General features: G+C 43.4%; 1 protein-coding gene across 7 annotated transcripts in view; it reads right to left on the bottom strand.

Annotated features, from left to right (window-relative positions):
• Positions 1–4,017: 4,017 nt before the first annotated feature.
• Positions 4,018–27,264, bottom strand: part of LOC115162082 (mirror-image polydactyly gene 1 protein-like) — a 34,840-nt gene continuing 11,593 nt past the window's right edge. For 3 of the 7 annotated variants that reach the window (XM_029713036.1, XM_029713032.1, XM_029713033.1), the window contains exons 5-7: positions 19,003–19,118; positions 9,688–9,784; positions 4,018–5,652 (exon numbers count right to left, since the gene is read on the bottom strand). In XM_029713036.1, the coding sequence (XP_029568896.1) occupies positions 4,686–5,594 (909 nt within the window). In that variant the 5' untranslated portion in view covers positions 5,595–5,652; positions 9,688–9,784; positions 19,003–19,118 and the 3' untranslated portion in view covers positions 4,018–4,685. Of the gene's footprint in view, positions 5,653–5,843; positions 5,896–9,687; positions 9,785–19,002; positions 20,232–20,411; positions 21,076–27,264 lie in introns of those variants that run through there. The other 4 variants (XM_029713038.1, XM_029713041.1, XM_029713037.1 and 1 more) reach the window with 3 other exon arrangements.

The following is a 27,264-nucleotide window of genomic DNA, read 5'->3' as shown; positions in this document are numbered from 1 at the left end:
CACCCTGACCTAACCAAATAGAGAATAAAAGGGATCTCTAAGGTCAGGGCATGACACCCTTGGCATTTTTCTTATTTTGTTGCCTTACAACCTGGAATTAAAATAGATTTTTGGGGGGTTTGTATCATTTGATTTACACAACATGCCTACCACTTTGAAGATGCAAAACATGTTTTATTGTGAAACAAACAAGAAATAAGACAAAAACACTGAAAACTTGAGCGTGCATAACTATTCACCCCCAAAGTCAATACTTTGTAGAGGCACCTTTTGCAGAAATTACAGTTATAGTCTATTGGGGTATGTCTCTATAAGCTTGGCACATCTAGCCACTGGGATTTTTGCCCATTCCTCAAGAGAAAACTGCTCCAGCTCCTTCAAGTTGGATGGGTTCCACTGGTGTACAGCAATCTTTAAGTCGTACCAAAGATTCTCATTTGGATTGAGGCCTGGGCTTTGACTAGGCCATTCCAATACATTTAAATGTTTCCCTTAAACCACTTGAGTGCTGCTTTAGCAGTATGCTTAGGGTCATTGTCCTGCTGGAAGGTGAACCTCTGTCCCAGTCTCAAATCTCTGGAAGACAAACAGGTTTCCCTCAAGAATGTCCCTGTATTCTTTCAATTCTGACCAGTTTCCAAAGTCCATGCCAATGAAAAACATCAACACAGCATGATGCTGCCACCACCATGCTTCACTGTGGGGATAGTGTTCTCGGGGTGATGAGGTGTTGGGTTTGCGCCAGACATAGCGTTTTCCTTGATGGCCAAAAAGCTACATTTTAGTCTCATCTGACCAGAGTACCTTCTTCCATATGTTTGGGGAGTCTCCCTCATGCCTTTTGGCGAACACCAAATGTGTTTGCTTATTTCTTTCTTTAAGCAATGTTTTTTTTCTGGCCACTCTTCCGTAAAGCCTAGCTCTGTGGAGTGTATGGCTTAAAGTGGTCCTATGGACAGATACTCAAATCTCCGCTGTGGAGCTTTGCAGCTCCTTCAGGGTTATCTTTGGTCTCTTTGTTGCCTCTCTGATTAATGCCCTCTTTATCTGGTTTGTAAGTTTTGGTTGGCGGCCCTCAGTTGGCAGGTTTGTTGTAGTGCCATATTATTTCAATTTTTTTCTAATGGATTTAATTGTGCTCCGTGGGATGTTCAAAGTTTCTGATATTTTTTTATAACCCAACCCTGATCTGTACTTCTCCACAACTTTGTCCCTGACCTGTTTGGAGAGCTCCTTGGTCTTCATGGTTCCGCTTGCTTGGTGGTGCCCCTTGCTTAGTGGTGTTGCAGACTCTGGGGCCTTTCAGAACAGGTGTAAATATACTGATATCATGTGACACTTAGATTGCACACAGGTGGACTTTAGTTAACTAATTATGTGACTTCTGAAGGTAATTGGTTTCACCAGATCTTATCAAGGGGGTGAATACATATGTACGTACCACTTTTCCGTGTTTTTTTTCATTTCACTTCACCAGTTTGTACTATTTTGTGTATGCCCATTACATGAAATCCACAAAATAGGAAAAACGCCAAGGGGTATGAATAATTTTGCAAGGCACTGTACATCAAGCACTTATTACAATTATGAGACATTGTGGTAGATATTTGGTTAGCTGTGACTCTAAGCAATTTGGTGTCAAGATTATCTGTACCAGGTGACTTCTTATCCAAAAGAGACAACAGCATCCTGTCTACCCCTTCCTTTCTACATGTTGAAATTCGAACATGCATTGCCTCTCCTTCACGATACAATCTTTTATAAGGGTATATGACATGGGCCATCAGTTGGAATCATAGCATTCCTCAACTTGTCCACTTTGCCTGTAAAATGTTCAGAGGGTGGGGCTGGGTTGCAGCAGGAGTTATTGGGGGGGGGGGGGGGGGTGCATGCTGTAGGGAGAGATACGATGAGATTAAATGAGATTATCCTTAATTGAATTTAGCCTTGCATCACCATACACCATCATTGCAGAGATACAACATATTTATAGGGAGCGAAAAAGGTACATAGTAAAACTATGGATGTCAACATATCCACAGCAACATACCGGTCCCTGAGGGAGTTAGTTACAGGATGTGTCAGCTAACAACAGTGACTGATAGGACTGTTAACAAGCCACTCTAAAACTGCCGTTTTCATTGTATTTGATTGACACATTGATATGGTCCATTGGCTTAGAATTTGGTGGGAGGAAAATATTTTGACATACTGGCCATCAGTACTCTCAAAGGTGGTTGACAGAACAGCAAAGAGGCATATCTAAATTTCTGAAAACAACAAATTGTAGACAAAAGGAGGATCATAAGCACTGCAAGGATACCATAGTAGGTCTTGTAGATGAAAGGTGCAGTACACGGATGATGCACTGAACAGGCTTCCAACCAACAGGCCTCCTCTACTCTCTGGTTTTTACTCTGCAGTGAGAGTGCCGCTGGCCACACTTCTATCACAAACCGACAGAAACTTGACCTTAAGCAATGAAAGCATGCCTGCAGTTTACCTGACAGTAGGGTACGTTATTCTGTATCAACACCCCGTGGCAAAGAGACAAGTTTAATATTCAAATGCTATGTCACTACAAGAGACAATATCTGGAGGCAATAATGCGGCAGAATGTCAGTGGAATATATTACCGTACGTTACTGACGGGACTGACTGAATTACTGAGAACATCAAACTGACAGAGTGGAGCTCAAGGTAAAAGCAGACAGGTGTTTTCCAATGAGATGCGAGAGGGAGCGAGTGCTGCTCTCAAAAAGACAGAGATTGAGGTAAACAGTAGTGTGGTTATATTTTTAATAGAGCTTGGTAGGGTGGGGTATTCTTCGCTTGAGTATAGGGCTAACTAAACCCATTATCTATAGGAGAGGAGAGGAAACCAAAACATTGATACTAACTCTGACTACAGAGTCTTAATTTGACCAGTTTCTCACATCAGGAAAATAATCCTGCAGCAACAGGAAATGTGAATTATTGTGTGGATTAGAATTAATGGACATTTTTGTAGGGGTTTTTAAACCTTGAATACACAAGTTCGCATGTCCTGCAACAGTAGGGTGATCAAATGAAGATCGTAAATATGTTGGTATGCATTCCAAATGTCACCCTATTCCCTATATAGTGCACTGGGACACAACCTATTACAGCTTTGCTGTTCTATTTGCGACTCCATAACAGCATAGGAACTATGGAACAATAACCTTGCCTTTCCCCAGTGCAGTTATTAACCAATTCCAATGCATATTGTTGGACACAACAACCCAATTGAGAAATAAATATATTTGAAAAATACATCTCACTAACACAATGATTAAAAATGAGATTGGGTAATGACTTTTTTGCTCTCCCTCTCGCCACAGACCTTATTTTACCCCCAACAAAAGTTGCATGTTGGGTTGCAAAATTCCGGGAACTTTTCATACATTTCCTGGTTGGAATTTTCCGGGAATCAGGAGGGAATAGGGGGGGTCCGACCCGGTACTGGATGGGTGTACCTAATTAACTGTCTGGTGAATATTTCTATAACAGAAATATTTATATTGTAAATGTTCCATATTTTGCTTGATTTAAAAAAAAAAACACTAAGGTATGATTAGATAACATCACCCTTCTTTCCTCCATTATAGTCAGTTGCCCACAAACTACTGACAACCTAATCTATACTGAATAAAAATGTAAACGCAACATGTAAAGTGTTGGTCCCATGTTTCATCAGATGAAATAAAAGGATTCCAGAAATGTTCCATCCGCACAAAAAGCCACGACAGCCCAGGACCTCCACATCCGGCTTCTTCACCTGCGGGATCATCTGAGACCAGCCACCCGGACAGCTGATTAAATGGAGGAGTAATTATTTCTGTAATAAAGCCCTTTTGTGGGGAAAAACCTATTGTGATTGGCTGAGCCTGGCTCTCCAGTGGGTGGGCCAATGCCCTCCCAGGCCCACCCTAGGCTGTGCCCCTGCCCAGTCATGTGAAACCCATAGATTAGGGCCTAAGGAATTTATTTAAATTGACTGATTTCCTTATATGAACTGTAACTCAGTAAAATGGTTGAAATTGTTGCATCTATATTTTTGTTCAGTACAGATGAATGACCTGAGGCCTCTGCCTCCATCCCAGCTAGGAGTGTACATACTGTAGCTTTAAAATCATATGACTCATTCTGGCCTGTCCTCCCCTTAATGAGTTTCAGAGGGGGAAGGTGAAGTTCCTGTTTCAGAGCTGAGGGTAATCAATTCAGATGTGCTATTGACAGGTATGGGAGTGATGTAAAGTTTGTGTGCTTTGTTTAATTAAATGCAAACATACTGGGTCCGAAGGTCCGATGACTGTGACAAACAAGGGCAGAGCACAGGAGAGGAGGGGAGGGCAGAGGAGAGAGAACAGAGGAGGGGAGGGCAGAGGAGAGAGAACAGAGGAGGGGAGGGCAGAGGAGAGAGAACAGAGGAGGGGAGGGCAGAGGAGAGAGAACAGAGGGGAGAGTTGCTTCACTATAGATTATTTCATCTGACCCTGCCTACATCACCTCGACCCCCCCCCCCCCAGAGCTACACAACAACCTCCCTTTACAACACATATTCATGGAAACAATCAAGAGGAGAGAAAAATACTGTCCGCAAACTGTTCAAATTCATTTCATGGGAGAGCGAAGGAAGAAATCAGGGAGGGAGAGAAAGAGAGCTACCTATTGAGAGGGTGTGTTTCAACACAAACCAGATGAGAGGTGATTTTAAGCTGTATTTTGATAGTGCTGACAACTTCCATGGGAAGTACTCCCTGGAACAACAAAAACAAAAGCACAAGGCCATGCATGTACTGTTGGAGCTGATCCCGTTCCATCCATGAGGACGAGTGTCTGCTCCTGTTGTACTGATCTGATCCCGTTCCATCCATGAGGACGAGTGTCTGCTCCTGTTGTACTGATCTGATCCCGTTCCATCCATGAGGACGAGTGTCTGCTCCTGTTGTACTGATCTGATCCCATTCCATCCATGAGGACGAGTGTCTGCTCCTGTTGTACTGATCTGATCCCGTTCCATCCATGAGGACGAGTGTCTGCTCCTGTTGCACTGATCTGATCCTGTTCCATCCATGAGGACGAGTGTCTGCTCCTGTTGTACTGATCTGATCCCGTTCCATCCATGAGGACGAGTGTCTGCTCCTGTTGCACTGATCTGATCCCGTTCCATCCATGAGGACGAGTGTCTGCTCCTGTTGTACTGATCTGATCCCGTTCCATCCATGAGGACGAGTGTCTGCTCCTGTTGTACTGATCTGATCCCGTTCCATCCATGAGGACGAGTGTCTGCTCCTGTTGTACTGATCTGATCCCGTTCCATCCATGAGGACGAGTGTCTGCTCCTGTTGTACTGATCTGATCCCGTTCCATCCATGAGGACGAGTGTCTGCTCCTGTTGCACTGATCTGATCCCGTTCCATCCATGAGGACGAGTGTCTGCTCCTGTTGTACTGATCTGATCCCGTTCCATCCATGAGGACGAGTGTCTGCTCCTGTTGTACTGATCTGATCCCGTTCCATCCATGAGGACGAGTGTCTGCTCCTGTTGTACTGATCTGATCCCGTTCCATCCATGAGGACGAGTGTCTGATCACGTTTCATCCATCTGCGTTTCATCCAAACACCTAACTGGAGTGAGAAACAGGCCTAGTAAGCTAAGCTCCCATGACTTGATTATCATAAAGTACGGTAATTACAACAAGTGATGCTCCGCTCCAGATTCCTCATTCTTATCTTCCCACCTGCTCTTGTGTGTCTGTGTGTCTATCTATAGAATGTTTATGACTGTGAATTCTGAGTTTCTGAACATGGTGGCTTACTGCTGTAGTTTCTGCCAGTGACCTCCAAAACAGAGAAGAGAAGGGCTCCAGTCTGCAATGCAGAACAGTTCATGATTAACTCCCCTAATCAGATAACCCAGCAGCACAGATGCTAGAGCCCAACGAACCTGCCCTCTAATTCTAATGATGGGGTGTGTCTTAAATGGTAACCCTTTGGGCCCTGGTCAAAAGTAGTGCATTACAAAAGGGTATAGGGTGCCATTTGGGATGCATATATGATTAATACTTAGTGTGAAGGAGGATTTTTATCAGGGCCAGGGTATGTAAAATACCCTTTAATTGAGACTCATCTCTCTGGGCTTTAAACAAATAAACTAGGACTCCAGCACTGAGACAACCAGGTCACAGAGCTCACCTGTTCCCAGACAGACTGGTACACCAAGCTACAGCCAGGTCACAGAGCTCACCTGTTACCAGACAGACTGGTACACCAAGCTACAGCCAGGTCACAGAACTCACCTGTTACCAGACAGACTGGTACACCAAGCTACAGCCAGGTCACAGAGCTCACCTGTTACCAGACAGACTGGTACACCAAGCTATAGCCAGGTCAGGATGACCATTTGTCGCCTTCCTACCATGGCACCTCTGAGAAGCAGCCAGGTCACCTCACCTTTTATCACACAGGTATCCCAAGCCAAGCCACAATTACTGGGAGAATATCCACCTAGAGTATTTTGTCTCTAGCCTGGTCCCAGGTCTGTTTCTGCTGAATAGCCAACTCCTATGATGGCATCGGAGTTTGGCATGACAATAAATGAAAGACGATAGGATTTGGCAAGACAGCACAATTTGATCTGGGTCCAGGCTACCTTAGCTCCTACTACCTAATAAAAAATGTAATTAACAGTGAGTGACTTGTTGCTTAATCACTTATTTTTATCACCTGTTGTGCTTGGGGTTCAGTGGTTTGCAGAGGTGCTGCTGAGCATTTTGAATAACTTCCTCCATTTCTATTCCGGCGGAGTCTAGGTTGCTGAGAGGGCTCCTAGACAATCCACCAAATGTATTGGGGAGCACAGATTACAAGTAAGGGCTAATCCTGAGTTTGAGGCACTGGTTCACTTTTCCTTGTTCTTTCTCAGTCAGGGTTGATGGTGATGTAAAGCGCCTTCAGAAAGTATTCACACCCCTTGACTTTCGCCACATTTTGTTGTGTTAAAGCCTGAATTTAAAAAGGATTAAATGTAGATGTTTTGTCACCAGCCGACACAGAATACCTCATAATCACCAAGTGGAATTATGGTTTTAGAAATCTTTACCAATTAATTAAAAATGAAAATCTGAAATGTCTTGAGTCAATAAGTATTCAACCCCTTTGTTATGGCAAACCTAAATAAATTCAGGAGTAAAAACTTGTTTAACAAGTCACATAAGTTGCATGACCTCTCTCTGTGTGCAATAATAGTGTTAAGCATGATTTATAATGACTACCTCATCTCTGTACCCCACACATACAATTATCTGTAAGGTCCCTCAGTCGAGCAGTGAATTTCAAACAAAGACAGGGAGGTTTTCCAATGCCTCGAGGAGCACAATTGGCCCAGCGTCATCCGGGTTTGGCCGGCGTAGGCCGTCATTGTAAATAAGAATATGTTCTTAATTGAATTGCCTAGTTAAATAAAGGTTAAATAAAATTAAAAACGTAAATATTAACAACCTAAAATGTCCTCCTAGATATTCAAAATCCACAGGTTAGTCTTTTCAAGCAAGTCCCATGAAAGTGAAGAGGGATTTCAGCAACTCTTGGGGGACAGTGGAAGTTGATAAATGCTTCTTTACTGTTAAAACCAACATGGAATCAGGGTTCTGTGTAGATCACTATGTAGATAGGAACATAAGGTACTAAAAATAATTACCCAGAGAAACCCCAGGCAGCCAGCCTGTCTTGTTTCCCTCTGCTAGCCTAGCTAATCACTATTGAGTTTGTCTGCGTTAAAGTTCGACCCACTCAACCTCCGTGATGATCAGCCTTCCCCAGGGAGTTTCATGTCCATCCGGAGTGTTAATACATGACCTGCTTGGCCTGACTGACTCCCTCCAGCCTCCTTGTGTTGAGTCCCAAATTGCACCCTCTTCCCACTACTTTTGACCAGGGCCCATATGGCTCCAACCTACTCAAATTAAGAGCTAAAAATAGTCCTCATATGCATCATTTGGCTCTAATTTGAGATATCTAAATTATAATATTAATCCATGGGAATTCATTATTAGTGGTTTTGGAAAATACTGAAAAAGGTGCTTTTTATTTGTCTTTAGCTTTAACCGGCCACCAAATACATTTTTTTTGTCATAAGTCATTCAATGGAATGAATTGTGTGACAACACCTTAAAAATAGAAGAGAAAACCGTACAGCGGTGTAGCTAGCATGTCTGTGATTGGTTGTGTGTATTATCCAGGAGACACAATGGAGAGGGCCAGTGAATCCTCAAACAAACACACAGAGCAGAGCCAGCTTCTCTTCTCTGCTTTGTTGGGGCTGGAAGGACGGTTCCCCACATAAAGGTCTACAGGACCACTGATAAGACGTAGTACTAGGCAACCTCCCTCTATCTTTCTTTCTTTCTCCCTATCAATTCAATTGGCAAACATATGTTTACATTGCCAAGGCAAGTGAAATAGACTATTTCTCTCTCTCTCTCTCTTGCTCCCGCTCTCACACAATGCAAATTGTCTGAGAAGAGGAGAATACAATGCTATCCTTAGTCTCTTCAGAGCAAAGCCAGGGTGGGGTGGGCCACTCCATAAAAACCTACTAGCGTTCTCAGAGATCCCAGTCACTCTGTGGTGACCAATGCCAGACTAACAGTCCACCACGTGACAGATGAGATGCAGAGAAAACTAACTATCAGGATATGACACACATTAAGAACAGGATGCAGGTTACCAAACTAGATCGGCTACTTTCTGAGCCAACAGAAAATAGATGGTAGGACATGCCAGCTACACCGCTGCACAGTTCTCTTCTATTTTTAAGGTGTTGTCACTCAATTTATTCCATTGAATGACTAATTACAAAACAAATGTCATTGGCGGACGATTAAAGCTAAAGCCAAATAAAAAGCACCCTTTTTCTGTATTTTCCAAAACCTCTAATAATTAATTCTCATGGATTAATATTATAATTAGGGTGTAATTACTTAGATATCTCAAATTAGAGCAAAACGATGCATATGAGGATTAGTTTTAGCTGTTAATATGAGTAGGTTGGAGGGAGAGCTGGCGAAAACATGTTTCTCAGCCATTTTTAATAAGCGGGAGAGCAATGAGCTGTCTTGCTGTGCAGCCATTTTTTATTAAGAAGTTAGAATGGGGTGCGATCATAGCTACCCGACCCTTTCAGCCAAATGAAATGGAAATGATCTGTGGTCCTATGAATGTGTAGTTCTCACTCTGTGGCTGGTAGTATTTGTGCAGAATGGGATCAGAAAGTACCCAGGAACAACAAACTTTATTACTAGGTTCAGTATTTTACAATTATTACAATAATGATGACGGGATACTTTTTTGTTGAACTAAATTGTGTCCCCTAAACCAACGGTATAACAATGTACTATTGGAAAAATGCACGAGTGAGTGAGCAGGTTTATTTGATTTCATAAATGACTTTCCACTAAGATTCTAAGTCACATCAAAGTCTAATATGAGTCTTATCAGTCTTATTTCACGATTGTGCCTTTAAATCCACTATTTGGAGCTGTATAACCCTAGCAGAAGTTATACCAATGTACCAAGCAGCACTAAACCATATATTCCTGTTATCGGAGAACCTTCACTATGCAGATACAGACATCTTAAAGAGGAAGTGTATGTGTGTGTCACCTGTGGTACGTGCATAGTGTTTGTATTTCCTCCTCCAGCTGTTGGCTGCGCTCCAGGGCCCTGTCTCTCTCTCTCTCTGGACCACCTCTACGTCCTCCTGGTAACAACCCAAAACAACGGACAGAAAGACAGACGGTTCAGAACGATGCAGATAGAAATGTAATGAATAGATCGAACACGTTTCCCAATTCATATCTGTTCTACAAAATAGATTTCTATCTCCAGCTCCTCCTGTTGACACGACAGACAGTCAGATCACATCCCAGTTTGAACAGCACAGTTAGTAGCTAGTTACAGGACATGGAGCTGAATGACATTGTGCTTCGGTGGCTTAATAAATATTATTTATCCGTGTTTCCATGTGAGAATAAATTGTATTGTGACTATTTCAATTGTCATGAAACTTCAGATTTATCAACAGTTTTACACTTTTGATGTGACATATTATGCATTCCATTTTGAACACTGGATTATAATTTCTTTACTCAAAATCAAGTAACGGTACTTGTAATAAATCAGTTCACAAACACGTTAAAACGCAGCTGAAGTATCACATCTTTTCAGCTTCTCAAAGTGGTTTTCCTACTGAGGCGGAGGAGGCGTAACGTCATTGATTCCTCTCACACCACAGAGAACTATCCATGTCTGCAGCGTATGTCTTTTAACAGCGTTTTAATTCAGCGCATGTAGAGCACCAGCAGTCCCAGAAGCACACAGGGAGCCTCTAACACAATGAGGTTGCTCTGAGGAGATCCCATTCACGCTATTGTCTCCCCACTCAGCACCTACTCAGAGGGACTACCGTTCAAAGGGACGAGGGAAGGGAGGCCGGCTGGCCTGATTACGGCGGTGGGTGGGAGCAGGGGATGCTGGGTAAACAGTGTGTGTGAGTGTGTGGTTGTGTGTGGTTTTATGTGAGAGTGCTGGGCAACCCTGTGGTTAAACCTGGCCCACAATAAATGCCCTGCTAATTAGCAGCCGTTGAAACAGATGTATTGATGGTCTCAACAGCTAAGAGAGGAGGGAACAATGGAGGTCTGAATAAACAAGGGGAGCAGGGCCATACTGTACATGGCCGCAATCTATAGCCTCTGTGATGAGAAGGGAAGAAGGGGGAGAGAGAGAGAACCTTTTGTCTTAACAGTGACAGGAGAGAGGATTGGATTAGCAGAGTCGTGTTCAGTAGGGCACGGGAAAAAGGAAAATATATGTTCTTATTGGACAAATTCATGTAGTACCTCACTCCTTTTTAAATGGTTTTCTCACTGCTGAACATGACCTAAGCTCTATTTGTTTTATTGTTAAACTGCAGAATGGTAAGCACCACCTTTTTTGGGGACTTCTATGACTTGGTTGGATAGTGGCTGAAATAGGGTGACCAACTGCCCCGGGTTTTACGGGACACTCCTTGTCCCCCGTCCCATAACCAAACAATCATGTTCCGCAAATTATCAACAAATTAAAACACCAATTTACAATTATTATTTTTTATTTGTCCCGTGTTTCAGTCAGACTTCTCATTGATTTGATGAGAATTAACATTCCAACCTGTCTCTTTTGCAGTCACGTTACGCTTATGACAAGACATATATCATAAGTCTATAGTAGGCTACTGGTGATTTAAACACCTCTCCAATCGTTGTGAGATCTGATGTTCTGCGCAGCGCAAGACGAGACGTGGGCCAATGTCGTATCGTCAACCAATCACATTTGTCAAAGCATTTCGGGGTAAATTCCAGCTGTTTCTAACGAAGAGCTACAAAAGTTAACCAAATTGACAGATTAGACTGAAGGATGAGGTCATTTCCTCAAACTTGTGAGGCTCTCCATGATCATTAGTTGCTCATTCAACATATTTTCTGCTACTTCACTCAATCTCGTTTTAGAAGTCTCACTTCCTTACAGTTTTACATTCCCTGAGACCAACCAGATATGTTTCCACAGACAAATTTTCAAACATTTTCATAAAACAGCCACGCATGTGATCTCACTTTTCTGCATCACCAAATATTGTGGCTGAGACAAAAGAAAAGACTTGGTGTGCTTCAATTAGCTCGCTCAGTGCATTGGGAGGGGGATTTGCGTGTGTGTGTGTGTGTGTGGGGGGGGGGGTGTTAATGCACACTGTCCCGCGAATGTCCTGCAAAATCATCCTGTTGTCCCGCATTTGGGTATTTTAAATGTGGTCACCATGTGAGATGAAACCACATGAGCACTGGGCTGGGGGCTGGTCTGCTGCTATAAACACCTTTGGCCTAAATAAGTACATGCAGCTTCCCCTCTGTTCTCCAGAACTATCATTCTAATTACTGGCACCAAGGTCTCCCAAGTCAAAGAGAACATCAAAAAGAGGCCAACCTCTAAAGTCAATATGTACTTTTCTCCAACAGAGAGGAGAGCTCGACTTCAAAGCCTGTTTCTTTTAATCATATGCATTATATCAGCATTCATTACAATAATATCCAAATGAGTTTGACAGAGTAGCGGGTTAACCTGTTGTGATGATGAAGGCAGTACTGTGAAGGAGAATAACTAGCGTGACCTTTTAGAGGTACAGTACAGGAGGTTGCAGGGCAGACAGCCAGTGGTCGGCTGGTGGGGCCAAAGTGCAACAGATTGGCAGCAGGGACTGGCTGGCATTTCTCACTCTGTGGGAACTGGGAATATCAATCTATGAAAAGATGCATCTGTTATGACACACAACAAACTATTGACTGATGTGGAATTTTGTTGATCAATGTAAATAAATATCTAATATTTATCTATTGATGTTTTATTCTGGATTGTGTTCTCTGCATTCTCCATAATCGTATTTATCTGTAGTGACCATTTCATTAGAATCATTTCATTTAAACTTTCATTTAAACTAGGGTCAAACTGCACCGCCTTTCCTTCTTGTGTCCTCAAGTCTGAATCTCCTGTTAATGTTTTTTTAACCCTTATTTTACCAGGTAAGATGACTGAGAACACATTCTCATGTATAGCAACGACCTGTGGAATAGTTACAGGGGAGAGGAAGGGGGATAAAAGAGCCCATTGGAAACTGGGGATGATTAGGTGGCCATGAAAGTATGAGAGCCATATTGGGAATCAAAGATATAACCTGTTCATTTTAATGGATATCAATCAAAGATATCAGCTGTTCATGTTAATGGATATCAAAGACATCACCTGTTAATGATAATAGTCATCAAAGAGATCATCTGTTAATATTAAATGTACATTAATCAAAGACATCGCATGTTAATGATAATGGACATCCACTCAAGAGAGTAACAGTCAAAGACCACACCTGGCAACTAAGCCCTTGACACACTAGACCGTAGCGTCAAGTAACACACCTGCATGCACATTAAACTGAGGCATAGTTAATGAGCAAGTCTATGATGACTGTGCCTTCATGATAATGTTTTCACCAAACAGCAGTATCAAGCTGTGGGAATCAGTTCCTATTTTAAGCTTTTAAAACACTTTTTTATGGCCTTTTATCTGTGAATGCCTGTGAGAGAACCAGTTCTGCAGTCTTCTCAAGGAGGCTCTATAAGTGGGTCCTAAAGCTCTGTGTGTGTGTGTGTGTGTGTGTGTGTGTGTGTGTGTGTGTGTGTGTGTGTGTGTGTGTGTGTGTGTGTGTGCGCCCGCGCGCGCGCGGCTTGAGCAGAGTAGCTGTCTGTGACTTTAGTGCCCTCTGAAATGGCAGGGGTGGAGAGGAGAGGGCCGGGGGTTGAGGGATTCTCATTGCTCAGGTCATCTCAAGTGATCTGTTGTAGTGGCTGCCCTAGCCCTGAACCACCTGTGTTTGCACACCAGCTTTTCCTTCAAGCACTGACAGCCCAGAGTGATGGCACTGCAATGCTCCTCTCCTTGGCTCGCTAACGCAGTTAATCATTACGACTACTCCCTCCTCTGGCCCTAGAAGCTCAGATTCAGCCTGCTCTTCCATAATACTTCTACTTGACATGATGGTAAAGGATTTTGCATGTCTAATTTGGAAGGACACAAAGTACATGATCAGTTAAAAGGTGCATGATCAAATGCAAATCTAGGGATCTTAAAATGTAAACAAATTGGGAATGTTGGGTTGGCCATGTTCCCTGATTTTATAATTCTTTACTAAATAAACCAGTAACGTTATGACTATTCAAAGAGTAATTTTGTGCAGTCATATAAAAATGAAATGATTTAAAATCAATACATTCTCTTCACGTCAAGATGAACTTCAGCAGGGGAGGACTGTTTGACACCGACCTTTCTATGTTTAAATAATCCCAGTCATCTTCTCTTATCTGGTTTCTTTAAAGTAAAATGTCAATTGATGAATCAAAGACCTGTGAGGTTTTCAATTGTTTTGTGGATCTGTTCCCGGCACCGCTGACTAATTTTACGACAGCTGTTCCCGTTTCATTTTAAATTAAAAACCCCACTCTGTAATCCCAGGAGCCAATCTATAATTAAGGGGATTTATAGAAAAACCAAGTGCTACATTAATAACAAAATGTAATATATTTCTTAATAAGCCACCAGTGGAGATTGAAGAAACCTTCTAAGAAATAAAGAAGAGTACAAATACTTTCAGCCAGCAGCCTTTAGAAAGAGCAGAAGAAGACTGGACGGAGGTTCTCTTAGTTCAGTTGAAACACAACAAATCGTTCTAATCCTCTAAACTAGTCATCATCATAAACCACCAACTAGTCACAAACTTGTTAACTGATTTCATCAACAAACATTCTGATGTGTCTGTTTCACCGTTCCCGCCTAAAAAAAAATCAGAGAGAGAAGTAATCTGAAAATAAAAATGCAAATGTTTGTCTGACAGAAAAATGCATGGAGAAAATGACAATAAAAGAGCTGTACAGGTCTCTCTCCCTCTCTCCCATAAATGGAGAAAAACAAATAGGCTCGTGTTTACCCTGTACCTCACTGGAGGGTGACATTGTTGATGATGTCAGTGACACTGTGACATTGTTGATGATGTCATTCTAAATCCCATCAACTACGTGGCCAGGACACACAATGCACTCAAGTCTCAATGTCTTTTGATGTATTATGATGTTGTGTATTTATTGTATGTTACTATAATACTATACTACTGTACTACTATACTGCCATACTACTATACTACTGATGTGTATTTAGTTAGCCATGTTTAGTTAGGGACTGCAGATTATGAAAATTAGCTGTGTTTAGCTAACTCTGGTACACACATCATATTTCACTCTGAATGTTTTTTACATTGCACATGGTCCCTTTAAATAAACTACTACCACCATCACTTCTACCATCACCAACTACCACCATCACTACTACTACTACCACCACCACCACCACCGTCACTTCTACCATCACTACCACCATCACCAACTACCACCATCACTACTACTACCACCACCATCACTTCTACCATCACCACCAACTACCACCATCACTACTACTACTACTACCACCATCACTTCTACCATCACTACCACCACCACTACTACTACTACCACCATCACTTCTACCATCACTACCACCACTACTACTACCAACATCACTTCTACCATCACTACCACCACCACTACTACTACCACCATCACTTCTACCATCACTACCACCACCACTACCACCATCACTTCTACCATCACCAACTACCACCATCACTTCTACCATCACTACCACCATCACCAACTACCACCATCACTACTACCACCATCACTACTACCACCATTACTTCTACCATCACTACCACCATCACCAACTACCACCATCACTTCTACCATCACTACCACCACCACCACCACCAACACTACTACTACCACCACCACCATCACTTCTACCATCACTACCACCAACTACCACCATCACTACTACTACCACCATCACTTCTACCCTCACTACCACCAACTACCACCATCACTACTACTACCACCATCACTACCACCATCACCAACTACCACTTCTACCATCACCACCAACTACCACCACCACTACTACCACCATCACTTCTACCATCACTTCTACCATCACTACTACCACCACTACCACCATCACTTCTACCATCACTACCAACACCATCACTACTACTACCACCATCACTTCTACCATCACTACCAGCACCAACTACCACCACTTCTACTACCAACACTACCACCACCACCATCAGTACTACCACCACCACCACCAACTACTACTAGTACTACCACCACCAACTACTACCACCACCATCAGTACTACCACCACCACCAACTACTACTACCGCCACCACCACCACCAGTACTACTACCATCACTACTACTACCACCACAATCACTAACATCACTACTACTACCACCACCACCACCACCAACTACTACCACCACCATTACCACCACCACCATCAGTACTATCACCACCAACTCCTACTACCACCACCACTACTACTACTACTACTACCACCATCACCACCACCACTACTACCACCATCACCACCACTACTACCACCACCATCAGTATTACCACCACCACCATCAGTACTATCCCCACCAACTACTACTACCACCACCACTACCACCATCAGTACTACCACCACCACCACCAACAACTACTACTACTACTACTACTACCACCACTACCACCACCACCAACTACTACTAATACCACTACCACCACCATCACTACTACCACCACCACCACCATTAGTACTACCATCACTACCACCACCACAACCACCACCACCAACTACTACTACAACCACCACCATCACTAATACCACCATCAGTACTACCATCACTACCACCACCACCATCAGTATTACCACCACCCCCACCACCATCAGTACTACCACCACCCCCACCACCATCAGTATTACCATCACTACCACCATCAGTATTACCATCACTACCACCACCATCAGTACTACCATCACTACCACTACCATCAGTATTACCATCACTACCACCACCATCAGTATTACCATCACTACCACCACCATCAGTATTACCATCACTACCACCACCATCAGTATTACCATCACTACCACCACCATCAGTATTACCATCACTACCACCACCACCAGTACTACCATCACTACCACTACCATCAGTACCACCTCCACTACCACTACCATCAGTACCACCTCCACTACCACCACCATCAGTACCACCTCCACTACCACCACCATCAGTATTACCATCACTACCACCACCATCAGTACCACCTCCACTACCACCACCATCAGTACCACCTCCACCATCAGTACCACCTCCACTACCACCACCATCAGTACCACCTCCACTACCACCACCATCAGTACCACCTCCACCACCATCAGTACCACCTCCACTACCACCACCATCAGTACCACCTCCACTACCACCACCATCAGTATTACCATCACTACCACCACCATCAGTATTACCATCACTACCACCACCATCATCACTACCACCACCATCAGTACCACCTCCACCATCAGTACCATTTACTACCACTACTACTAACAGCTCTATTGCTTTAGATCACCAGACTAGATAACAAGGCTCGGAGACAAGCAAACAGTGAGTGGTTGAATAAACAATACAATTATACCTGTGACTAAAATGGAAATGTGGTGTGTATCGGGCAGGGCGGGTTTCGGTTAAGGGGTTGGTATCTAAATAATAGCCCAGCATACTGTAGTAGGTGTGGCCATATTTAAAGGCTGAGTTGTTGGCAAACAGCAGCACTGAGCTGAGCTCAAATTGATCAGAAATACAGTGTAGACATCGTTAATGTTGTAAATGACTATTGTAGCTGGAAATGGCAGATTTTTAATGGAATAACTACATAGACGTACAGAGGCCCATTATCAGCAACCATCACTCCTATGTTCCAATGGCATGTTGTTTAAACATTTGAAATGATAAACTTGGATTAGCTAACACAACGTGCCATTAGAACACAGGAGTGATGGTTGCTGATAACGGGCCTCTGTACGTCTATGTAGATATTCCATAAAAATCAGCCGTTTCCAGCTACAATAGTCATTTACAACATTAACAATGTCTACACTGTATTTCTGATCAATTTGATGTTATTTTAAATGGACAAAAAGTTTATTTTCTTTCAAAAACAAGGACATTTCTAAGTGACCCCAAACGGTAGTGTATTGACTGTATGTTTTGTTGATTCCATGTGTAACTGTGTTGTTGTATGTGTCGAATTGCTATGCTTTATCTTAGCCAGATTGCAGTTGCAAATGAGAACTTGTTCTCAACTAGCCTACCTGGTTAAATAAAGGTGAAATAAAATAAACACACATGGTAACGTACACCGACCCATATAAACACACATGGTAACGTATACCGACCCATATAAACACACATGGTAACGTACACCGACCCATATAAACACACATGGTAACGTACACCGACCCATATAAACACACATGGTAACGTACACTGACCCATATAAACACATGGTAACGTACACCGACCCATATAAACACACATGGTAACGTACACCGACCCATATAAACACACATGGTAACGTACACTGACCCATATAAACACACATGGTAACGTACACCGACCCATATAAACACACATGGTAACGTACACCGACCCATATAAACACACATGGTAACGTACACCGACCCATATAAACACACATGGTAACGTACACTGACCCATATAAACACACATGGTAACGTACACTGACCCATATAAACACACATGGTAACGTACACTGACCCATATAAACACACATGGTAACGTACACCGACCCATATAAACACACATGGTAACGTACACCGACCCATATAAACACACATGGTACGTACACCGACCCATATAAACACACATGGTAACGTACACTGACCCATATAAACACACATGGTAACGTACACTGACCTATATAAACACACATGGTAACGTACACTGACCCATATAAACACATGGTAACGTACACTGACCCATATAAACACACAGTAATGTACACAGACCCATATATACACACACACGGTAATGTACACAGACCCATATATATACACACACACACACACACACACACACGGTAATGTATACAGACCCATATATACACACACACACGGTAATGTATACAGACCCATATACACACACACGGTAATGTATACAGACCCATATAAACACACGCGGCATGTTAGGCAGCATCCAAAATGACACCCTATTCCCTTTACAGTGCACAACTTTTAATCAGGGCTGTGATCAAAAGTAGTGCACTATATAAGGAAAAGGGCGCCATTTGGAACGCAACCATAGAGAAGGGTAACCTGTGCTGCTTGTAGTCTTAAAGTGCAGGGATTCTTCAGCGAGAGGGGCGAAGAAGAGGAGGGGTTAGATTTACCTTCTGAGCACGTTCTTCATTGTTTTTGGCCGTCAGGTGTCTTCAGTTGTTTGCTGAAGTCTGGCTTGTTTGCTGAAGTCTCTCGTCTGCAGGAGATCTTGCTCCAGCCACTTGCACTGTGGAAGAAGAGCCAGAGAAGATCATTTTTTGAATACCATACACAGACAACATTAATTACTACATATTAAGTGGTTGTTTTCTACCTTGATGTCAGCAATTACCCTGATTTATTTAGACAGACAGACAGACAGTATAAACACCCCAGCAGTAGCACCGACCACGGCTCAGTCAGAAGGTCTCAGTGTTATTGTAAGACAGAGTTGTTTTATACCAGTCCATATGTGCTCTTTGTGTGCACATTCCAAGACTAAAGGACAGTTACCAGGAATGTAAACCATCCCTCTCTCCCTGACAAGTCACAATGTTTCGACATCCAGCTGCCTAAAAAAACTCCCGCAAACAAGAGCAGGCGGGCAAAACCTAGGAGTCCAGCTCTCTCAGCTCCCGTCGCCTTCCTCTGCAGTCTGGAATAACAGTTCCCTCATCCAGGCAAAACACAAAGCTTCTCTTTAGAGTCAGGGTGAGTTACGGCTTTCAGGCAACAGATGTTTTGGACTAAAATCATTTAAATCAGAGCACCGAGAGTGGGAGTGCACCTCTCTACTCGACCCAGGCAGGCTAGGCAGGCCACCTGGCTACAGTACGACGCCCAAAAATAGCAACTGTTGGAACACATGGAGCACGGAGCAGACAATAATTACCTAACGTTACATATGGGAAGGGAAAGGAAAAGGGGGATACCTAGTCAGCTGTACAACTGAATGCAATCAACTGAAATGTGTCTTCCACATTTAACCCAACCCCTCTGAATCAGAGAGGTGCGGGGGTGCTACCTTAAATTGTCATTGGCTATGTTCGGTGCATAATGTCTGAAAACACACTTACATCACACTGTCAGTTATATCAAAGGCTCGTCATTCAATTGCACATAATCAATACTTGGAAAATATGTGGATCTGGTAATGAAAGACAACTCACCAAGACATCAGAACAAGCAACACCTCAGCTCTCAGTGTTAACATACACACTGGTCTACCAGGAAACAATATTCACTGTAACGTACCAGGGGGGACACAACAAATCACCTCAGCTCTCAGTGTTAACATACACACTGGTCTACCAGGAAACAGTATTCACTGTAACGTACCAGGGGGGACACAACAAATCACCTCAGCTCTCTGTGTTAACATACACACTGGTCTACCAGGAAACAATATTCACTGTAACGTACCGGGGGGGGGGGGACCCAACCAATCACCTCAGCTCTCAGTGTTAACATACACACTGGTCTACCAGGAAACAATATTCACTGTAACGTACCGGGGGGGGGGGGGGACCCAACCAATCACCTCAGCTCTCAGTGTTAACATACACACTGGTCTACCAGGAAACAATATTCACTGTAACGTACCAGGGGGGACACAACAAATCACCTCAGCTCTCAGTGTTAACATACACACTGGTCTACCAGGAAACAATATTCACTGTAACGTACCAGGGGGGACACAACAAATCACCTCAGCTCTCAGTGTTAACATACACACTGGTCTACCAGGAAACAGTATTCACTGTAACGTACCAGGGGGGACACAACAAATCACCTCAGCTTTCTGTGTTAACATACACACTGGTCTACCAGGAAACAGTATTCACTGTAACGTACCAGGGGGGACACAACAAATCACCTCAGCTCTCAGTGTTAACATACACACTGGTCTACCAGGAAACAGTATTCACTGTAACGTACCAGGGGGGACACAACAAATCACCTCAGCTCTCAGTGTTAACATACACACTGGTCTACCAGGAAACAATATTCACTGTAACGTACCAGGGGGGACACAACAAATCACCTCAGCTCTCTGTGTTAACACACACACTGGTCTACCAGGAAACAGTATTCACTGTAACGTACCAGGGGGGACACAACAAATCACCTCAGCTCTCAGTGTTAACATACACACTGGTCTACCAGGAAACAGTATTCACTGTAACGTACCGGGGGGGGGGGGGGGGGGGGGGACCCAACCAATCAAGAACCTGTGCTCTCTCTGCATTCACTTTATAGACAGAAAAGAACAAGAGTAGGTATGGAAAATAGAATAGTGTTCTCTGTTGTTCCTCCCAACACTTTTCATATACCAGTTAATAATAATAATAATAATCATCATTCAGTGGTATAGAGAATAGAATAAAATACATGTCTTCCTCCCTCCTCCCAGCAGGCTGATGGATGTAGCAGTCCTCTGGTTGTCACAGTGGGCTAATCCCCTCAGGATGAAGAGAGGGATAGGAAGAGCAGCAGGGGAGGCAGAAATCCTTCAGGATAGAGTGTGGAGACCATCCCCGCCTCACAGAGATTAGGAAGAGGCATTTGCAACATACTTTTAAAATTGCCCCAAAGATGAAATTGTTGCTTTCCACAAAAAGCCGGAGGCAATATTTTTCCAGGAGATGTGAATGTGGTGTTAGCCCAGGGTTTTGTGGAGATATGGATTGTAGTCTAGGGTTGAGCCCTGCTGGTTACTTCCACTCAGCCTTGTGTTAAAGTCAGAGGCTCTAAGAAGACTGGCAACACCACCCCCCTCCCCCCAATGTCCAAAGTTTGTTTTCTTGTGTAATGACTCCACATACAGTCTTTGTCATGCCCTGACCATAGAGAGCCCTCGGGGTTCTCTATGGTGTTTTAGGTCAGGGCGTGACTAGGGGGATTTCTAGTGAGTTTATTTCTATGTTGGTGTACGTGTATGGTTCCCAATTAGAGGCAGCTGATAATCGTTACCTCTAATTGGGGATCATACTTAGTGTGTCCCTTTTCCCACCTGCGTTGTGGGATATTGTTTGTATGAGTGCCTATGTGCGCTACGTATTGCACGTTCATTTATTCTTTGTTGTTTTGAAGTTTCACTGTAATAAATATGTGGAACTCTACTCACACTGCGCCTTGGTCAGATTATTTATATAACAATCGTGACAGTCTTTGATTTAGACATTGTAAAAAAGCCTTATAAAATGGCTTAGTGAACACCTGGGACAACATGGTAACTACCATAGGTGGATGAGAGGAGACTCAACCAAAGATGAGAAGTGAGCAGGAGAGGACACAGTGTTCTTCTCATAGAAATAAAATGAGGTTGCCAGCTCTTTGTCCACACACACCAGTGGTGGGTTCGGCGTCAAAAAAAGAATGTGTAAAGCCCTTGTTAAGGTCAACGGCATCATGAACTTTATCCAGTACCAGTACAGTTTAGCCAAAAACCTGGTTGCCTCTGCCAGGAGGCAGAATATTTGGCCAGCAAGACAATAACCCCAAACACATCAAATTCCACAAAGAAATTGTTAATTGACCACAAAATGTACATCTCAGTCTCCAGACTTGAACCCCATTGAAAACGTGTGGTTTGAATTAACGACGGCAGTCCATAAGCACAGACCAAGGATATCAAGTATCTGGTAAGACTCTGTATGGAGGAATGGTCTAAGATCCCTCCCAATGTGTTCTCCAATCTCATTCAACGTTTTAGAAAAAGGCTGTGCCGTTATCCTCGCGGGGGTAGGGTGCCCTTTTTGAGCAATTGTAATTAGTATAAAATATTTACATTTTCTTTAAGCATAACATATAGCTCAGTATTTGTACAATTTATTTTAGACAGTGTTCTTTGCTCATCTTTATCAAGGGTGCCAATCATTTCGATTATGACTGAAACATACAATAGTAGCTAAGTTTGACCAATACAGCTAACCTGGCACTACTAGTGAAATTACTGGAAATACCCTTTTAATACACATTTATCCACACCCCAGGGACTAAATTGACCTATTAGAGATCCTATTTTTTTATATTTTTTAAATACGGAATCAGCACCGCAAACAGCCCTATAAACCAATACGTCTTCTTCACAGAAATAATCTACAGGCATGTGAAACTAGACTGGCTCTAGACCAGTCGGAGGTGTTGCTCCAGAGCAGCGTGAGATCCATGTAGTGCCATTTGTTCACTATAGATATATACAGAGTGAGTCCTTAATGGTCCTCTGTTCCCTATATAGTGGACTACTTCTGACCAGAGCCCTATGGGCCCTAGTCAAAAGTAGTACACAATATAGGGAAATGGGGTGCCATTTGAGACGCAGGCATAGTGGAGTTGTGGAGGCCTTTCTTCTCCACACGTCTGATGCCTGCCTTTTAATGGCCTGGCGTCGGGCTGAACGGGACAGAGATCGATGCAGCTCACCCACAGGGAGGGAAGCAGAAAGAAAGCATCCCAATCATAACTAGGCCTGGTAAATCCAGGCTATAGAGAACACATCTCAAACTCCAGCGAGAAACAGTTTGTAGCTCTGTTTACGACCACCCATCCAGATGAATGTATGACTCCCTGCACAGTAGCTTCCTGCTGAAGACTGGACTATGATTGACATTCTTTCCACACCTTCCTAGGAGAGGAGTGAGTAACCACGTTTCCATCCACAGTAAAGTCATATTGGATCAAAGAAAAATCACAACAGCTGTGATGGAAACAGGAATTTGCTGGTGGAAATACCTTGAATCGCAAATATTGATATAATAACCATCATATCGAAGTAATTTGGAGTCCCGTGATGATATGGTGTGTTCCTCCGTATAGCTGTGGCGGTCATTACTTTTTGTCAGTGGGTTATTGTAATGAAAAAGACTGCCGTCTCAAAGTAATTGACCATTAATTAACATAAACAAGTTTAGCATCTCCAAGCCTCGACGCATAAAAGCTGCTGAAGCGGGCCTTTGGAACATCTACATTTAAAAAAGTATAATCAATCCATTTTATACACACCATCACAATAAATCCATGATTTATTTTAGTCAGGTCAAAAGAAACATGATATGAACAGCATTTATTTCAAAAGAACAGAATATGAGTTGGCCTGCTGCACAGTGGCAAGAAAAAGTATGTGAACCCTTTGGAATTACCTGGATTTCTGCATAAATTGGTCTTAAAATGTGATCTGATCTTCATCTAAGTCACAACAATAGACAAACACAATGTGCTTAAACTAACACACAAATTATTGTATTTGTCTTGTCTATATTGAATATAACATTTAAACATTCACAGCGTAGGCTGGAAAAAGTATGTAAACCCCTAGGCTAATGACTTCTCCAAAAGCTAATTGGAGTCAGGAGTCAGCTAACCTGGAGTCCAATCCATGAGACCAGATTGGAGATGTTGGTTAGAGCTGCCTTGCCCTATAAAAAAAACTCACTAAATTTGAGTTTGCTATTCACAAGAAGCATTGCCTGATGTGAACCATGCCTCGAACAAAAGAGATCTCAGAAGACCTAAGATTAAGAATTGTTGACTTGCATAAAGCTGGAAAGGGTTACAAAAGTATCTCTAAAAACCTTGGATGTTCATCATACCACGGTAAGACAAATTGTCTATAAATGGAGAAAGTTCAGCACTGTTGCTACTCTCCCTAGGAGTGGCCGTCCTGCAAAGATGACTGCAAGTGCACAGAGCAGAACGCTCAATGAGGTTAAGAAGAATCCTAGTGTCAGCTAAAGACTTACAGAAATCTCTGGAACATGCTAACATCTCTGTTGACGAGTCTACGATACATAAAACAAGAATGGTGTTCATGGGAGGACACCACGGAAGAAGCCGCTGCTGTCCAAAAAAAACATTGCTGCACGTCTGAAGTTCGCAAAAGAGCACCTGGATGTTCCACAGAGCTACTGCCAAAATATTATGTGGACAGATGAAACTAAAGTTGAGTTGTTTGGAAGGAAGGAACACATAACACTATGTGTGGAGAGAAAAAAAGGCACAGCACACCAACATCAAAACCTCATCCCAACTATAAAGCATGGTGGAGGGAGCATCATTGTTTGGGGCTGCTTTGCTGCCTCAGGGCCTGGACAGCTTGCTATCATCAATGGAAAAATGAATTCCCAAGTTTATCAAGACATTTTGCAGGAGAATGTAAGACTATTTGTCCACCAATTGAAGCTCAACAGAAGTTGGGTGATGCAACAGGACAACGACCCAAAAGACAGAAGTAAATCAACAACAGAATGGCTTCAACAGAAGATAATATGCCTTCTGGAGTGGCCCAGTCAGAGTCCTGACCTCAACCCGATTGAGATGCTGTGGCATGACCTCGAGAGCGGTTCACACCAGACATCCCAAGAATATTGCTGAACTGAAACAGTTTTGTCAAGACGAATGGTCCAAAATACCTCCTCCGTTTGGTTGAGGTTATTGCTGCCAAAGGAGGGTCAACCAGTTATTAAATCCAAGGGTTCACATACTTTTCCCACCCTGCACTGTGAATGTTTACACATTGTGTTCAATAAAGACATGACAACGCATAATTGTTTATGTGTTATTTGTTTAAGCAGACTGTGATTGTCTATTGTTGTGACTTAGATGAAGATCAGATCAAATTTGATGACCAATTTATGCAGAAATCCAGGTAATTACAAAGGGTTCACATACTTTTTCTTGCCACTGTATGTTATCTGGCTATGCTCCATGCTATAGGCTTTTTCATTTCGCTGACAAGATATGCTTATAAGTCCCGTGCCATTATTCTATATTATTTTATAGTAAGAATAATATAATTGAACTTAGCTGAATAAAATAGGGCTATTTTGAGAAAGTAGCAGAGAGCTTGCACTCTGTTCCTTGCCTCAGGGTGCTCAGCTGTTCTCTCATCAAGTCATCATATTTTCACCCATCAGAATATTTTCAATTTAATCTTTTCATCCGTATGCACTCCAATAGCGAATGGAAGCTGTGCGCTATCCCGTCGGTCCATTTTTCAATGATGCCTGGTAGGCTACTTCAGTCTTCTGGCAGAGCATGTGCTTAATATGAGCAGCTAAGAAATAAATACAAGAACACTTATTTCACTCCAGACATCAAACCACTGCTTGAGGAGCATGCACCCGCTGCCTGACAGGAGATATTCTGAACAAACTCCGTATGCCATGGGCTCTCCAACCCTGTTCCTACAGCTACCCAGTGCTCTGTATGCCATGGGCTCCCCAACCCTGTTCCTACAGCTACCCAGTACTCTGTATGCCATGGGCTCCCCAACCCTGTTCCTACAGCTACCCAGTACTCTGTATGCCATGGGCTCCCCAACCCTGTTCCTACAGCTACCCAGTACTCTGTATGCCATGGGCTCTCCAACGCTGTTCCTGCAGCTACCCAGTGCTCTGTATGCCATGGGCTCTCCAACCCTGTTCCTGCAGCTAACCAGTACTCTGTATGCCATGGGCTCTCCAACCCTGTTCCTACAGCTACCCAGTACTCTGTATGCCATGGGCTCTCCAACCCTGTTCCTACAGCTAACCAGTACCCTGTATGCCATGGGCTCTCCAACCCTGTTCCTGCAGCTACCCAGTGCTCTGTATGCCATGGGATCTCCAACCCTGTTCCTGCAGCTACCCAGTACTCTGTATGCCATGGGCTCTCCAACCCTGTTCCTGCAGCTAACCAGTACTCTGTATGCCATGGGCTCCCCAACCCTGTTCCTACAGCTAACCAGTACTCTGTATGCCATGGGCTCTCCAACCCTGTTCCTGCAGCTACCCAGTACTCTGTATGCCATGGGCTCTCCAACCCTGTTCCTGCAGCTACCCAGTACTCTGTATGCCATGGGCTCTCCAACCCTGTTCCTGCAGCTACCCAGTACTCTGTATGCTATGGGCTCTCCAACCCTGTTCCTGCAGCTACCCAGTACTCTGTATGCCATGGGCTCTCCAACCCTGTTCCTACAGCTACCCAGTACTCTGTATGCCGTGGGCTCTCCAACCCTGTTCATGCAGCTACCCAGTGCTCTGTATGCCATGGGCTCTCCAACCCTGTTCCTACAGCTACCCAGTACTCTGTATGCCGTGGGCTCTCCAACCCTGTTCCTGCAGCTACCCAGTGCTCTGTATGCCATGGGCTCTCCAACCCTGTTCCTACAGCTAACCAGTGCTCTGTATGCCATGGGCTCTCCAACCCTGTTCCTGCAGCTAACCAGTGCTCTGTATGCCGTGGGCTCTCCAACCCTGTTCCTACAGCTACCCAGTGCTCTGTATGCCATGGGCTCTCCAACCCTGTTCCTGCAGCTACCCAGTGCTCTGTATGCCATGGGCTCTCCAACCCTGTTCCTACAGCTACCCAGTACTCTGTATGTCATGGGCTCTCCAACCCTGTTTATGCAGCTA

Source organism: Salmo trutta, chromosome 25 (assembly GCF_901001165.1).
Source record: "Salmo trutta chromosome 25, fSalTru1.1, whole genome shotgun sequence".
NCBI classification, from domain to species: Eukaryota; Metazoa; Chordata; class Actinopteri; order Salmoniformes; family Salmonidae; genus Salmo; species Salmo trutta.
Note: the sequence above shows the minus strand (reverse complement) of the source record. Positions and strands in the feature narration are given on the sequence as shown.